The 18,008-nt window shown below is 38.3% G+C and overlaps 1 protein-coding gene across 3 annotated transcripts in view; it reads left to right on the top strand.

The window, feature by feature from the left end:
- Nucleotides 1-412: 412 nt before the first annotated feature.
- Nucleotides 413-18,008, top strand: part of LOC113113701 (sodium/calcium exchanger 1-like) — a 90,126-nt gene continuing 72,530 nt past the window's right edge. For 2 of the 3 annotated variants that reach the window (XM_026280117.1, XM_026280120.1), the window contains exons 1-2: nucleotides 414-818; nucleotides 2,149-3,992. In XM_026280117.1, coding sequence (XP_026135902.1) covers nucleotides 2,173-3,992 — 1,820 coding nt within the window. In that variant the 5' untranslated portion in view covers nucleotides 414-818; nucleotides 2,149-2,172. Of the gene's footprint in view, nucleotides 819-2,145; nucleotides 3,993-18,008 lie in introns of all 3 variants that reach the window. The other variant, XM_026280119.1, reaches the window with a different exon arrangement.

Raw genomic sequence — 18,008 nt, 5'->3', positions numbered from 1 at the left:
AAAGGAATGTGCTTAGTTTTTAATAAAATGATGCAATTAAGATGTAAATTGGATTGGATTTGAAATATTTGTTGCAAATTAATTTTGCGAAAAGTTATTTTAATAGAACAGAAGAACATAAATATTCCATATTAAACAAGCTTAACCGAAAGAACTGATTTCGCTGAATGAGCGGGATTCCCCGCTTTATACTTATAGCTGGCTCGAGAGGTTGAAGTAGGAATGTATTACACCACAACAAATTAAACCGGTATTGTATCACGTGGTCGCCGTCCTTGTTAGGGACTGGTAATTAATTCATTGATCATCAGTAATACGGATAAAGGACCGTTTGTGTTCATACATGAAAGAGGGCAACAGGGAGGGGAGAAAAAGAGAAACGTTGAAACAGAATCTCTCTCTCTCTCTGTGTGTGTGTGTGTGTGTGTGTGTGTGTGTTTCTTCCCGAACGCAACGCGCGTATTTCCACTCGCAGATTGCGAGGCTCCGCGGCACGCGCGCACACGCTCGCTCGCTCATACACTCACGTACCCAGTCACACACACTCTGAACCAGCCGAGAGAGGAAAGAATGAGGAAGAACTCGCACGCACATTTCAGCTCTCACAGATTTGCTGATAAAGCAACAGATTTTTGATCACTGCGTATCTGTTTGGGGGAATACTCGCGTGGGTCTCTAATATTTCCTGCATCTCCTATATAAAAACCTTGACTAATGCGAGCTGGGATACTACGGACGGCTTCCGACACGCACTGTCAGCGTTAAGACTCCTTCTGCCGTTTTCCCACAGATTGACTACTTCATTGAGCACCGTTACGGTAAGATATAACCTTTCTTTATATATGGGTTTACATGGAGCTTGGTGGTGGCGGTATCATTGCACGAGGGTTAATAGGGTGGAAGATACACTCCGGGTATCACATTCATATGATCATTACAAAGAGTGACCCATTTGATAAAAAGGTGCGCTGTCGTGGCCGTCCGGTGCGGTGTGGTCCGGTCCGCAGTGGTCCACGGATGAGGATTTAACCGGCCGTTCGCCTTCAGCTCGTTTTACAGGATTCCGGTGTGCACGAGAAAGTTGTATTAAACATGATCTGGTTACACGAATCTTTGTGCTCTATGAGCACATCACAAAAAAAAAAAAAAAAAAAAAATCTCGAAAGGCAACCTCAGCCAACGTTTATCCCAAAAATAAGAGCAACCAAATAAGAAATGATGCGTGTCGCCTAGTACCAGGTTGTGGGAAATACGTTGTTTCATCAGTGGATGGGGTAGAGGTGCTGAATGAGAGCAGTAGATTGCGGTACGTAGATGTGAATGAGGGTGAGCAAGATTTGAGCAGTGCTAAGTAAAAGCGCTCTGTATTCGGTTCTTTTACGTTTCAGATCGCTAAACCGAGGTAAAGTGATCGTTAAAGCTACTGGAATTCGTATGATTAAATAATTATGTAGGCCTATTAAAAGCTGAGTGGTTTTAGTTTCATATGAATATGTGAGTAACGTATGCAAGCTTTTGCTATGGACTATGCCCATTGATGACTGCAGATATGAGTGTGTGTGTGAGAGACACGGTGGGCGTGTGGCCATGCATCTGTTTTGCACCATGATAAGTGTTTCTTCGGCCTCAGGGGCCGATTGAAACCCTTTATCTGAGGGTGCATTTTGCATTGTTTGAAGTCAGGTCCGCTTGCTTGCAATCAAGCACCAGTGTCCCAACCTGAACTTAATTTGATATTTTTTTTTTTTTGGAACCAAATGCTTTGGACTAATAGAGTTTTAAGAGGATAAATAATTAGCAAAATGTAATGTCATTGAGCACTGGGCTTAAGAGAGCATCTGGACTTGTTTATGCATTTTGTTGAAGTGAACCTGATGGTAGAATTGATAAACAAATTTGACAAATGAATAATCAAGTCCAGATGCTCCAGAATTATTATTATTATTATTTTACCTGACATTTTGGGAACATGCCTTTCAGCAAATAGTGATGAAATGTTCCAAAAATGTCAGTGTCAGACATGCTGTAATAATGCAGTGGTTTTTGAGAACACATGTGTCATTGCTTGTTGGTGATCAGTGTCCTGGTTTCATTTCAATAGTTGATTTCTTTTCTCTTCATCCCCCTTTCCTCTTTTTATTATTGCAGAAGTTTGTCGCCAAGTAAGGAACGATGAGGCACCGTGAGAACTCCCCACGCCTCTTCCTGAGCTTTCGATGTCTAGTCATCATAGTAATAATGCTCTACAAAGTCCACCATGTGACAGCAGAACATGCTCCAGACCACAGCCAGGATCACAGTTCTCCTGCCAACAAGTCTTTAAATTGTGGTGGGACAGTTACATGTCTCTCAGGAGTAATCCTTCCAGTGTGGGAGCCCCCAAACCCTTCGTTTGGGGACAAGGTAGCCCGGGCCACCGTTTACTTTGTGGCAATGGTTTACATGTTTCTGGGAGTTTCGATTATTGCTGACCGTTTCATGGCATCCATTGAGGTCATCACCTCTCAGGAGAAGGAGATCACCATTAAGAAACCAAATGGTGAAACGACCACTACGACTGTACGCCTCTGGAACGAAACTGTGTCCAACCTCACTCTCATGGCTCTGGGGTCTTCTGCTCCTGAAATTCTGCTCTCAGTCATTGAAGTGTGCGGCCATAACTTTGAAGCTGGTGACCTCGGACCCTCTACCATCGTAGGCAGTGCAGCTTTTAACATGTTCGTCATTATAGGAATCTGCGTCTACGTGGTGCCCGATGGCGAGCATCGTAAAGTGAAACACCTGCGTGTTTTCTTTGTCACTGCCACTTGGAGCATCTTCGCCTACTTGTGGCTCTACCTGATCTTGGCTGTTATCTCGCCAGGCGTCGTCCAGTTGTGGGAGAGTCTTCTCACTCTTTTCTTCTTTCCTATTTGCGTGGTCTTTGCTTGGATCGCTGACCGCCGCCTCCTGTTTTACAAGTATGTTTACAAGCGTTACCGAGCTGGCAAGCACCGTGGCATGATCATCGAAATGGAGGGGGACCGTCCTCTGCCATCCAAGGTGGATATTGAGATGGACGGAAAGATGCTCAACTCTCATGCAGTGGACTTCTTGGATGGAACTCTGGCTTTGGAACTGGAGGACAAAAACCTAGATGAGGATGAAGCTAGACGTGAAATGGCGAAGATTCTGAAGGAACTGAAGCAGAAACATCCTGATAAAGAGATGGAGCAGTTGATTGAACTCGCTAATTACCAGGTGCTCAGCCAGCAGCAGAAGAGCCGTGCATTCTACCGATGCCAAGCGACCCGGTTAATGACCGGAGCAGGTAACATTCTGAAGAAGCATGCGGCAGACCAAGCCCGCAAAGCAGTGAGCATGCATGAGGTGCGCAGTGACACTGGAGAAAATGACCCGATTTCTAAGATCTTTTTTGACCCTGGCTCTTACCAGTGCCTAGAAAACTGTGGAACCACGGCGGTGAACGTAATTCGACGTGGAGGTGATGTCAACCAGACCGTGTCGGTGGAATTCCGCACAGAAGATGGGACCGCAAATGCCGGCTCAGATTATGAATTTACAGAAGGCACTATCGTTTTCAAGCCAGGCGAGACACAAAAGGAGATCAGAGTTGGAATTATTGACGATGACATCTTTGAAGAAGACGAGAACTTCCTCATCCACCTCAGCAATGTCCGTGTGCTTCATGAGGGTGATGAGCCAGATACCACTAAAGCCAGTCACATGGAAACCATCGCTACGCTCGGTGTGCCCTCCACAGCAACAGTTACCATCTTTGATGATGACCATGCGGGAATCTTCACATTTGAAGAGCCAGTCACCCATGTTAGTGAGAGTGTGGGTATCATGGAAGTGAAGGTCCTGCGTACGTCTGGGGCCCGTGGAGTGGTGTCACTGCCATATAAAACCATTGAGGGAACTGCACATGGAGGGGGAGAGGACTTTGAAGACACCCACGGTGTTCTGGAGTTCCAAAACGATGAAATCTTGTAAGTAATAGTCTTATTTACACTATTTTTTATTGGATTTAGGTTCCTTTCCTGACGGGTCACTCCTAAAAGATTACTGTTAAGAAGAAACTGATTTTCATTTGTGTTAGTATAGTGCCCTGTCAGAACGGGAATGTAATGCATGTAATATGTTTTGAATTGTATGTGTCTGATGGAGCGGCATGCTTAATGCAAAGTATTTTGCTGTTTGACATCATTGTGATGTCACCGTGATATCAGAGGCATTGTGTGCAAATAGCAGCAGATGGAGGATGTCATCAAAAAGAAACTCCTCATATTTTCTTCTCATCTTCTCGTCTTCTCCATCTTTGTATCTATCTTTCACTTCACAGGTCTCTCTCTCTCTTTATATTTCAGCCTCAAAGCCTGATTACTGAGAGTCAGTGTGAATGATAATGATTATAATATTCTGTTTGGCAAATGTTTTACTGCTTATTTATTGCTTCATTTATTAACTGCTTTGTGATACCTTTGTGAATGTTTAAGTATTCTCTTTTTTTTATTTTGACTCAAGTTTCTTGTTTCTGTAGATGATGCATGAATGTGTGTTGCTGATTTCATATTCCCTCTCAAAAAAAAAAAAAAAAAAAAAAGCTTCTTAGGCCAGACTGAGCTGGTCTAGTTTAGTCCTGGTCATACTGGCTTAGGGAGGTTTTGGACATTTTCCACCTGCTGACCCAGCTAAACACACTTAAACCAGCCAAGACCAGTAAGCCAGGCTGCTTCAAACTAATTTTTCTTTCAACAGGGTCTGCACAGGTTCCATGCCATGTGACCCATATTTTTGCCATGCTGACATTATGACAGCTCCAATATTCTAGGCTACAGATCATAGTGTTGAGTGTGTTTTGTTGTTTACTGACAAGCTTGGCATGAGAGGGAAGCCTCAAATCAATCTCAAACATGTCTCCTGCACCTGAGCAAAGGTAATTGAAAGTGAATAATCAGCTCACTTGCATAAGACATATGGTAAAAGAGAAAATTGTCCATCTGCCCTGGTATACAAGGCGTTAGGCTAGCACATTGACCAATTGTAACAGGCCGTGTATATTTTAACCAGACTTAAAGCAGATGTTGAGGGTCAGACTTTCAGGGGCCTGTTGGCCTGTTGCATACTTTCCATAGAGCAAAGCTGTGCGTACCTTTAAGTGGATTTTAATAACACTCTTGTAATGAAATGATGAAGGGATGGGGTGTGTTGTGCACTATACAGGACAGGATTTGGCCTGCTTGCAGCTCAACTCACATTCAAGAACCCTGTTGCCTCAATTTCCTTGGGATCTTAAAAATGTCCAGAACATATAATTAGAACATTATCTCAGCATTCTGGAATATGAATGTGGAACAAGGTTGGAAAGCAGGGTTACCTCATTGTGCAGGACCATGATTCATTGCACTTTCTGAGCCCTTCTGGAACCGTTTGGATGCTCTGTTTACTAAATACAGCCCTGTGAAAGTTTTTCACTCCGAAACAGTGTTTGGCTATGCTTAGAAACATCCTGGACATCAGTGAAAGAAGAATACACTGCCAAAATCTCTCTCTAGAGCCAAACTGTTAACATCACGGATGTGCTTGCAGACACACAACTTTTTATTTTCCTTAAAGGATTGTGTGGTCTCACTGTCACAAAGTAGATCATCTAGATTCGAACTCATGTGGTAAATATCAGTTCAATATGCCCTTTATTGTGGTGGCTTCTGGGTCTAATAGTTGTGTTTTGGGGGTGTAGTAGTGTCATGGGATGTTAAGAAGTCAAGGCCAGATCTCATGGAGGGAGACAAGGCTGTGAAGCACCATCGCGCTGCGATGCCCTTGAACACAACCCAGATGCGAGGCAGAATGAATTGCTCTGAAAAAGAGAGAGGATGAAAAAAAGAAAAAGGGACTGAGAAAATAGATGATCTACATCCCAGACCCAGAGGCAAACTCCACCCTAATTTCAGTGTCGCAGTTTGTAAGAGAAAACAGAACTAAAGTTTGAGCTCCTTGCAGGCCTGGAGTTTCTTTACTCCCATTAGATTACTCCGAGAGTCAGGAGCGCTGGCATTAACTGATAAGCAGATTTCAGCAGAGCTAGAACACATGTCAATCACAAAGTCCAACACATCCCCTGATCCTTGTTTGTTTGTTATTGAAGATTCTTTTGGCTCCCTATACGTGTAGTACTGTAGTACCACAGATTTTCACCTAAAATGAACATGGAAAATTCTGAAATATTTTACAGATTCTATCAGAGCCTGCTCAGATTTTAATATAAGTTGAACTGAGGTTGAAAATAGAAGAACACTTCATTTCCTTTATTCTTCTTCTTGTCATTCCAATTCCAATTCAGCTGTGTGGCTACTCAACTCAATTCTGAGAGGATTCCAATTATTCAACTCTGTATTTTGCACAACTCATTTCTGTATTTTGTTTATATTCATTTCCACCAGAACCCTCTCTAAAAATATTTGCCAGACAAAACATATAGCACACACACCGTCACACTGCACACAGATTTGGAGTTCTGCTGCGTTATCAGCTCTACAAGGCATTTTGACATTTGTGTTCATGAAATGCAAGGGCAGTGGGTGGCAAGGAGAGTCATGCTAATGCTTGTATATCTGTTATTTACAAGTTAGAACATGGTCATTCAGGTGTATCTGTAGGTCTATGTGTGTGTGTTGATGTAGTCTGTGATTTTGAAGCATTTATTGGTAAGATGTCCTTAAGATCAGCTTTGGATCAGGTAACACAGCCATTTTTATGTGATTATGTGTGTGTAAATACAAAAAAATCTGCTGGTGTAAGTTATAAAACCGTATGACAAATGATGTCTGTATCTGTATCTGACAACTTAATCATCAGACTGTCTCACTGGACAGATTCAGAATGAAATGAAAGAAAGAAAGAAAGAAAGAAAGAAAGAGTAAGGATAAGGGAGAAAGAAATGTGTTGAGAACAAATTAGCTGATGAAATATTACCCAAATATGAGATTAAAATCCATTTGAGCTGCTTACATCGACAGCATTTTAGGCATCATAGACTATGATGTCCAATGAGTGCTGTCTAGGTAGACATCGTGCTAGGTTTTGAAACAGCCAGCTCATGAATTTATATTTTGCATGAATTTTATTGTTTTTATAAATACATGTTGTAGAAATGCAATATATAGGCATATCTAATATTAATTTTGGAAATATCTCATAATGTTTTTCCTTGCTTATTAGTTCAAGCTTTTCTATTTTATGTCACAACATTGTGTTTTGCAGAACAAAAAATGTTTTGAGAAGTGAAAGTGATATGACATACAGCCAAATATGGTGACCCACACCCAGCATTTGTGCTCTCCATTTAACCCATCCAAGTGCACACACACACACACACACACACACACACAGTAGTGAACACACACACAGAGCAGTGGGAAGCCGTTTATTTTGCGGTGCACAGGGAGCAGTTGGGGATTCCGTGCCTTGCTCAAGGGCACCTTAGTCGTGGTATTGCTGGCCCGAGACTCAAACCCACAACCGCAGGGTTAGGAGTCAAACTTTCTAACCATTAGAGAGCCTGTTTTCCACCTGTTTTCATTCAAATCAAAGCGTAAATACATGAAGAAAACGTATCCTACGTAACGTATGACACAGTATAGCATATGCAGTTTGTTTTCAGCTCATATTCTCCAAAATTGTGCTATGGTGATGTAGAGAGACACAGAGGAGACAAATTGTTGAATAAAAAGTATTTTTGTTTTCTTCGTGTACAAAAAGTATTGTTGTCGCTTCATAACGTTACGGTAGAACCACTGATGGCAGATGGACTATTCTGATGATGCTTTTCATACTTTTCTGGACCTTGACAGTGTATTTTACTTGGCAGTCTATGGGAAAGTCACAAGTCTCCTGGTTTTGCTCCGAAATATCTTAAATTGTGTTCCAAAGATGAACAAAGCTTTTACAGGTTTGGAACGACTTGAGGGTAAGTCCCTTTAACTTCCGTGAAGGTCATTCTTGCAGTTCGACTTCCATCTGGCCTAAAAGACTTTGCTGGCTAAATTGCAGGTAAATGTTTTTACTTGCCAAATCCATTTATTACTTGGCAAGTGGTAATTTTTGTCAGTTAGTAAAGAAAAAGGAAAAGAGAGATGAACCGAGCAATAGATACAAAGAAAGAAAGAGAGAGAGAATTGTATAGATGGTGAGAAAGAGAAAGAGAGACACATGGTCAGGTTTGAAGTGTTAATCTGCTCTTTTTCATTAGAGCCAATAACAGCTGCAGGAAAAAGCATAACTAGAACATTCTCTCTCTCTCTCTCTCTCTCTCTCTCTCTCTCTCTCTCAAACACCACATGCATGTATTGTCATATAATTTTAAATGCTACACAGACAACATATACAGTATATTCACAAGATTCTAGATAGAGGTTTTAGTTTTATGTTGGCTAATTTATTTTATACGTATATTTATGTGTTTTATTAAAATTTAAATATACATTTTTATATACAATATATGTTTTATTTTTATTTCTTTGATAAATTGTGTCTCAAAGGCCACAATTGGCAAATTAACATCACTGACTTTCTGCAGTTATCAGCGATAATACTTTACAAACACTTGTGCTCCGAGATTTGCCACATGCCGTTTTTACCACAATGCATTCACTCACACACTCACAGACATACCTGCACGCATTATAATCACTTTTTAAATGCTCACAAATGTTATTAGCTGTCGTATTATAATTGACAAAATAAGAGTGACAATATTCAATTAAATGTTGCAGGAAAAATATTTTTATATTTTTTTTTCCATAATTTAGTGAAGCAAATAAAACAATCCCATTTCACCTGGAATTGTCAATCGTTCATTTTAAAGCCATTATGATATTTAAAAATAAAGAGTGCAGCTGATTGCCGCTCTTAATGATGTGTAAAGCCTGTAATATGTTACTGTGTATAACAGCACTCCATTACATGCTAATAATAAACCCCAATATTAACCAAGGTTTCATATTGGTCTCCTCAGTTTCTTGCTTTTTTTAGTCTCTCTCCTGTAGTCTGCTGGTGTCTGTCTCTCTGCCTATGTTTCTTGTTCTCACTCTGACAGTGGCATGAGAAATGTTACATCCTGGGCAGAGGCAGTGTGCCTGTAATGAGAGGGTTATTAACAGTGATGTTTCAATTAGTGCACGAGCTTCCTGTGCAGGTGGGAAGGGAGTGTTTCTGTCAGATCTCCTGGACCCTCACTCACCCGAGAGCTGAGTCAAGCCTCACTAATGAACACCGTGACATACTATCACTGTCACCCTCGCTCCTGTCCCCTTTCAGCTTTCTGCTCAAATTTCATTCTTCCTTGCTTTCTTTTCTATCACTCTTTCTAACTTTAATATTTAGGGGATTTAGGATTTGAACAAACACCCGTTCTTAAGAAATTAATGCCCTATCTGGAGATCAGATACAGTATATAATGCAAGCATTTTATGAATTAACTTTTAAATTAACTTGATATTTATAATGGATACGTGTGTATGTATACATTTAAAATACCAATATAATAGGTTAAAAGCTTTAGTTTAATATTATATTATAATATATATATATATATATATATATATATATATATATATATATATATATATATATATATACACCGCATATGTATATATATATATATATATATATATATATATATATATATATAGATATATATATAGATATATATATATACAGTATATATATATATATATAAAATAATTATAACAACAGCTATATGATCTCTCTGTGTATATATATATATATATATATATATATATATATATATATATATATATATATTATATAATATTAAACTAAAGCTTTTAACATATTATATTGACATTTTACATACATACATACACACGTATCCATTATAAATATCAAGTTAATATATATATATATGTGATACTTTAGGTTAAATTTACATATATTTTATAATGATAAAATATATGTGTATAATAATGTACATATGTATTATATATAACATAATACATACATTTTATATTATGTTATAATGTGTTATATATGTATATTGTATGTAATATATATGTAGATATCTGTGTATACTTATATGTAAAATAATATACATAATATATTACATAATACATTTTTATTATTTTATATTTTATTTAGGGGTTACACAAAGTACAATTAAAGGAAAATATAGTCATCATCATAGCAATGATCAATCATATCCTTATTATACAATATTATTTAATATATTCAAATTTGTATATAAAATAATAACAGAATAATTTCAAGAAAATACTTGTATGACAAGTGGGCATGTCTGCTTAATTTCATATTTACAAAAAAAATTCATTATCATGTTTTTCTCACTTTTGTATGAAAAGGTGAATGTCTGTGTGTGTGTGTATGTGACAATGTGAATGTTTATTATCACTCTGGTTCATGTTTCTCTGTCAGTGTGTGTTGGAGCTTGTGTGGGTGTTATGGCTCGCACTTGTGTGTGTTCTGTCTCACAGAGGCAGGTGAAAAGGTAATAGGGCGTTGGAGAAATGAGAAAGGAAGAGAAAATGAGAAGAGGAGAAGGCGGTGGAATGTTTGTTGTGTTTCAGCTTCCCTGACAGGCGCTAAGCTAACAGGTGGGGGTTACTTCTGCCAAAACACTGCTTTGACTATTTACTGTAACCATACAACACACACATACTCATTTGTGTCTGTGTGTGCATGCTTTTTTTCCCCATAAAAATGTATTCTTGACCTGAAATATTACACACGAATACTAGCAGTAGCCCCACAGAACCATTGCACCTTTTAAAATCGGCTTCCTGTGCTTGAAGCGAACTGATTTGCAGAAGTAGTTTCATAGTGGTTGGACATAATAGAGTAGGACCCAGTACACTTTCTGTTCCACTCTCTATGTTTCTCTTTCCTACCTGGGCCTTGTTGAGATGTTGTTCAGATGTTTTGTGTGTATACACAACCAGGCCCACGCAGATTTCTGCATGAATTGGAACGCCCATCATTCGTGCATATATTGGTTCCTTTTTTGTTTGTTTATGAAATTTTTTGGCCAATTTGTTGATTATTTCAGTTACTGGTACAAGTTCAAAACTTTCAGCTGCATTTTACAGAATTATGCAGATATTTGCCCTAAATCGGTGCAGAGAATGTGGAAAAAGTCTGCAGATTCAGTCTGGGTCTGAACATGTGGGATAAATCACTCCTTCATCCAGTCAATCAGAATGAATGTGTCTGGATTAAAAGGGAAAAGGTTAAAGGGTGCATATCATGGAAAACAGGCTTTTACTTGCTCTGGTGAAATTGCAAAGTATTTGATGTACTGCGTAAAAATACACTAAAGCTCTGTTTTTACAGGGCCAGTTTTCTTTCTTGAGGAGGTCAGGTAAATATGTATTGCCTGCATATTTTGTGATTTTAATCGAACATGTTTGTTTCTCACCTGCACAATCAAAAAAATTATTTACAAATTAACTACTTTTTTTTTTTGCTTACTCTTGTACTTTGCTTACTTGAATGTACTCAGTTATTTTTCACAGTGCTACTCATTTATTTGATCATTAACTGATGTAATAAATGCTAAATTCCTCATTACAGAATGAAATGCTTTGTAAACATACTGTGTAAGCAAAAAATAAAATAAAAAGTTTGTTCACCCAAAAATTAAATTTCTTTCATTGTATAGTCAAAAGAAAAATTATATATTTATTCTTGTTTTCCACAGAGGGACGTACAGTTTTGGAGATGCATAAAGGTGTGTAAATAATTACAGAATTTTAATTCTGGGTGAACTGTTTGGTTGATCTGAAATGAGTCAGTACATGAGGTGTTTTATTTTAATAATGATGTTCTTTTCACATGCTAAGAAGTTAGCCAGTCAAAACAGAAGTCCTTTGGAAGTCTTAAAGGTACAGTACAAAAAAACAGCCCGAGGATTGAAGTGAGTGGAAAATAGTCATGAAGACTAAATTATGGTGCAAGAAAGCTTCAGCAACCAATAGAAGTTGACTTCAGAGGGAAAAAATAATAAAATACCACAAAAGCGTGGGATATGACCCCTTTATATTCAGAGCGGCGCAGTAAGTCTCAGCCAGGAGCAGTGAGTTAGTGTTTGTCTATATGTATGAGAGAGCTGAACTTACAAAAGTCATCACTAAGCAACAGCCGTGATGGAGTGGCTGCCATTCTACAAGTCACAAATGAGGAAAGAGAAAGAAGGGGGAGAAAATAGCACTGAGAGGGAGGCAGAAAGGGGGTGGTGCGGGCGGAAACATTGGCATGGTTCTCTTTAAAGATTAGTGAAGAAAGGAAAATCCTGCCGCCGGTGGAGTACGATCCCCCTGGATTAGATCGATTTTACACACCTTTACTAGACTTATGATACACGCACACTTAAGCGCACAAAGTCTAAGCTATCATGTTTTTTTTAAGTTGGCCTTTCGCCTTCTGCAGCGGAACTTTTAAGCTGCTGATCTTTCTCTTGTGATGTTTTTCACAGGATTTAATCTTCCCACAATAATCTATGGCGTCCCACAAGTCCCGTTTCCTTCTGAACAAATCCAGGCACAGCTGGATGTGGCAGATTTTTTACGGCAAAGTTCCCAAAGTTGAGCTGAAAGGGAGGGCGATTCCTCTGGATGACACAAGTGATTTGCTGAATGTCAGTTCACACTCTGGCCTAGAGTGAATGAAGGAGCATTAATGCTTATTAGCTCTCTGAAAAGGAGGTTATTAAATGTCCCGCGTTTAGTAATGAGCTCAGCTTTAGATTCATGATGTTGAAACAAGCACAAGAAGAGATTCATCCTCATTATAGAAGAAGAAAGGCGGGGGGTGGGGGGTGGGGGGTTTGGTAGGAGAGAGAATGGCAGAATGTTTAGACCCCCCCCCCCCCCAAAAAAAGTTTCCTTCCCAAAATGAAGAATTACCCATATATAGAAGAATAATGGAGGGACAGAAAGAGCGATCGGCCAGTGTGAATGTGTGTGTGAGGTGACATCTGATAATCTCCTAATCCTGCTGAGTCATGTCATGAGGGCAGTTTTGCTTGTAATCCGTTGACAGGAAGTTGGCCTCTCGGAGGTCTAGCTATCCCATACCGCCCCTCTTGCTTATGTCGTTATGTTGTGCGTGCGTCCCCTCTTCAGGATGCATAATTTTTAAAGATAACATATGGAGACGTGCTGGGATGATCTTTTTCTTCGCAGCACAAAAAGACTTCATTGGTCGGCTCGATCCAGTTCCTGGGAGGCAGAGATAATGACACTCGTGCCATTTATCAGTGCTGTGCTGAGAGAGAAATCGATCACACACACCGTTTAAATTAATCAAACTCTTTTCATCTGATGTATTCCATTTTATGAAAAGTCAGCGTGTTCCTATCTGTCAGCCTGCTTATTGGTGGTGTTTTTCTGTGGTCAAATTAATCTTTTTTTTGTGTGTGTGTGTCTAGAGATGTACAGTATTTTGTGTACTGTTTTAAAAAGGAATGTTTTATATCTGTGTGCATGCACATTAAAAATACAGATGGGGCAAACAACCAAAATTGCTCTTTTTTTTTTTTTTCACGCTGTGTTTCAGTGAAAAAACCTGCATCTTATTCACTCATTACCTGCAATCCAGGTTAACCATGCCTAAAATGCACACTGATATTTCAGTTAAGTTATTGTAATTCAGGAGTCTGGAACTTCGCTGTGGACTGATATGCCGAGTTGCTGCATTCTCCACAAACCAGCACTCAGAAGCGATCAGCACAATGTGTACATGTGCTGTACATATCACAGCACATTTTATGTTTATACTGTTGCCTAAGTTGCATAACTTCTTAGTGTTTTTGTGAATTCTTCCAAAATATACATAAACACTTATGCATCTGTGTTTTGAGTACATTCACTGAATGGGACATGAATCTTTATTCAGTTTTCATTTTAATTTAACTTAAATTTTTAATAAAATATTTCTGTGGTATTCCTAAAGTAGTGTTTAAAATGTCTTCAGTTTATTTTTGTGATTTTACACATTTACATACAGCTATATTTTAGAGACAATATAGTCCTCAGAAGTTAAAGTTTCCAATTACTTTTTATAATTACTATTATTTCAAATATTGCTTTTCATTAATGTGTGTTGTAAAGCCGAAAGTGCACGATAAATAAAGTTATTGGGCATCAGTTACCAATCTAGCGTATAAACGAGCACAGATCTTGTGTGTGATTCAGGAAAATGGATCTTACTCCAAAAACGGCTGTTAACGTTGTAATTGCAAACAATTATGCTACATCACTTATGTAATTTATATGTAATGTCAGCCAGGCAACGCTAGAACTAATGTTGTTTGTGTGTGCGTGAGGCACCTGTGCGAGCAGATGGATTAAATCAAATAAAGATATGAACAAAATAAATAAAATGCATTAAGAGTGACACAAAAACGAGCATTTTTTTTTTTTCGTTTTGAACGACTGTAATTTTGTAAATGAGGTCCATTGTCTCCCAAAAGAAATAATTGACTCTGAACAGCCTAAATCCCTCAACAGCTTAAATCCCACTTCCGTGACAGATACACGCTATGGGGTAACACATTTGCATAATGCCTGCCTATGTTCTACAAAAATACCTAGTCTTTATTTGGACCAGCTGTAGGTATGATATATTAGATGTTTATATTTTCTAATAGAAAATATAAACATATATTATTTATCATGCTTACAGCTACACCCATTGCAATAGTTCTGTATTCTGAACACTCTATATAAATTTTCTATCGAGTGTTCAAAATAGGGAACTGTTGCAATGGGTGTATCGTTTCTGACGCGCACTGTACACGGTTGACCAATCACAACAGACTGGACAGTCTGACCAATCAGAGCAGAGTAGACTGAGACTGAGTAAACAAAAGCATTTTTGACCTTGCATGCATGTAAACTAGGACTATATACCATCATTTTAGCTTCGATATGATACCAGAATGTAGTACAACCCTCTACATTACGAGTAAATCACTCGCAAATGTGACAAAATTTTCATTCTGGTGACTAAATGATGTCTAATATTAGCCAGTGACTAATAAATAGAGGGATGTAATACCTCGGTATCGATACTAAATTGATACTTCAAATTAGCGGTTGGCAGCACGGCAGAAACATTCCCTTCATATTATTGATACTAAAATTAATAAAGCAAAACTCTTGCTTCATGCAAAATTTCATTGTTTGAAATGCAAGTGCAAATATTATGTGACTAAAACTAAACTGGTTCTAGCATGTCACACACGCATGTTTGAGCTTCCGTGTTTACTCTGTATCACATCTTACTGTATGTATGTCCGTTGATCAGTTGTGAATAAAAGTTAATCAAGTCTGAATTTATGAATGATGCACTCACCTGTCCATCTCTAAATTCACAGAAAAGATCAGGATGAGCAAGTGACTAATGCTTGGAAAGATTTGTAAGGTCAGTTTGTTCTGTTTTATATGCAAAATTATGCCATATTTCACTTCAACTGTTTTGATCTAGTTCTGGACCCGTTGATGGAGATAAATTTTTTCGTGATCCATCGTGTTTTGTCACTGGTTTCGTAGCAATTTGGAAAGCATGTGTGGGATTGTTTGGGAAACCTGTTTGGAAAGAGTTATTGAGTTATTGCAGTTCAGTAGTGACACAGAAATGACACACTTCCCCTTTAAAAACAAAAGTCTATGCTACAGCCTCAATTAAATGATGAGGAAAACATGTGTGTGTGCAAGTTTGTGTGTGTATGTTCAGTCTGTTAGTGTTGATCCCTTCATTTGATGTCTAGAGGGCTCAAGAGGTTGAGCTGTGCGACTGCATTATTCATCCACCTTTTCTCTTTTGCTCTCTGTTCTCCATTCACTGCTCATATAGCTTTGGTGGAGTCTTCTAAAAGGATTAGACAGAAAGATTCACCCTGTTTTGACAGAACATCATCACATATCTCCCATTGGAAACGTGTGTTTCTCTCTCACACACACACATACACAAATACTAAAATTTAAATATATGCCCCAAGTATAATTAGCAGTGACACATAGAATTTGTCAGAACTCTCTGAATGGCAAATAATCTGTTTTTAACTGTTTTTATCTCATGACGTTTCGTATTTTTGAATTTGAGTACATATATGGTAATCAAACAGCAGCTGAGCGAAAAACTTGCATACTGTCAGTTCACACTGATGTGGATGGCTTTTTACAGAAGCAGGAAAGGCTCTTATAGCACCACTTATTCTGTTGTCTGAAAGGTTAACATGAAGACACAGCAATCATCCTGTCCTTCTGTCAACATGCACACACACACATACACACACAGTTGCAATCAGTGAGTGGTAGAGTTGAAACATGTCAGGGTGCCATTGTGGTCTGTCTGCCATCCTTTATTGTCTTTTGGTACAGACTCTCCAGTAGTGGTGTGGATTAGAGAGAGCAAGAGAGTGTGTGGGGTGGGGGGGGGTTATTTGTTAGTGAATTCTGGGAGCACATGCCCTGATAGTGTCTTATTCTGTTTTGTAATCATTTAGAGCTTTTTAGCTCCACTTTAATGCCAGATGTCGTTTCTGCTGCCCTTTTCATGAGAGGTTTTGCTTTTGCTTTCATTTTGGTACAGTTTTTGTCTATTGGTTTACCCAGATGAAAATTGTATTGCTCAGTGGTTCTTTCAAAACTCTGGAAATTGAATGGACTTCTCAGTCATGGTTTTGTATTTGTTTGTTTTTTAAACCAACCCAAAAATGAAAATACGTGATTTACTCACTCTTAAGTCTAAACCCAGGACGACTTTCTGTTTTCTTCCTAATGAGATTTGAGAGCTGCAGTTGAGGGCAAGACGCTGAGTTTGGAAATGCAGTTTGAGTTTAGAAACACTGTTTACATGGTAAGACTATAAAACTACAGAACTAATAGAATGGAATAAAACAGATAATTGAGTCTTGAAATAATCTGATAATTTATGTTGGCTAAAATGAGCACAGATTGAGGAATTGTTGAAAAATTACAGTAAACATACAATATGCAGATTGTTGTTGTTTATTTTTGTTTTGTGAAACTCCCATTAGTGACCTGCTTATTAATATCTCATTTCATGAATAAGTTGGTCATGCTAACATTGCTAGGTAACATCCCTGGACCTCCCAATCCTGTGAACTAATTAATATCCATAAGCCAAGTCTTTATCTTAGTAGCATTAGTAGTACATTTATGCGATCTTTCCTTTCCCTCAATTCAGAAGTTCAAATGAACAGCTTAATCTGTGAAATTTACAGAATTGACAAACTTAAATGTAGATTTTACCTTTGTATGTTGTTATCTATTTATTTATTTTGTATCTTCTGAATGCTACTCCATCTAATGTACTCTATCAGGAAAGCTCAGTAAAAGGGACAAAAAGAGGGCAGATTTCAGTCATGATGACTTGCAAATCATGTACTGTGTACATTAGAGGTTTAAATGCAAACGTCAGGTGTAAAAGGTATATTCTGTTTCAGTATCACTTTATTAAAGTAGAAATTCTCCAAAATTATACGTAAGTATATTGCGCATTTACTTGGTTTAGAGGACTAAAATTGGAGGGGCTGTGTGTCCCCATTATGTCTTTAAGAAAGAATTGCGTTATAAAAGATGTCTAATTTATTATGTTTTTATTCCCTGAATAGATATGTGATGTTTTATATAAAGAAGTTCATATCTTTCTCTTTTTGTTAGTCCTATCTTTGTTTTAATCTTTCTTTTCTAGTCCTGGCTCAGCGGAGGTTGCCCTGCTTCATTTCCCTATTTCCGCTTTGGCCTGGTTCACAAAAGTATTTATAGATGTCTCCTCAGGCCCCTGGCAACACACACGTGTTTCCCTGGTTTTTGTCTTAGATGCACCATATCCTGATTCAGTAACGTGTAAAGCAGGGTTGGATCTGTTTATGACTTGCCATGACGAGGTGAATGTCCTCTGCATCAGATGTTTGTGCACTTTCAGTTGTTTTGCACTAGTGA

This window comes from Carassius auratus, chromosome 14 (assembly GCF_003368295.1).
Source record: "Carassius auratus strain Wakin chromosome 14, ASM336829v1, whole genome shotgun sequence".
NCBI lineage: Eukaryota > Metazoa > Chordata > Actinopteri > Cypriniformes > Cyprinidae > Carassius > Carassius auratus.
The sequence above is the reverse complement of the archived record's forward strand: the minus strand, read 5'-3'. Positions and strand labels throughout refer to the sequence as shown.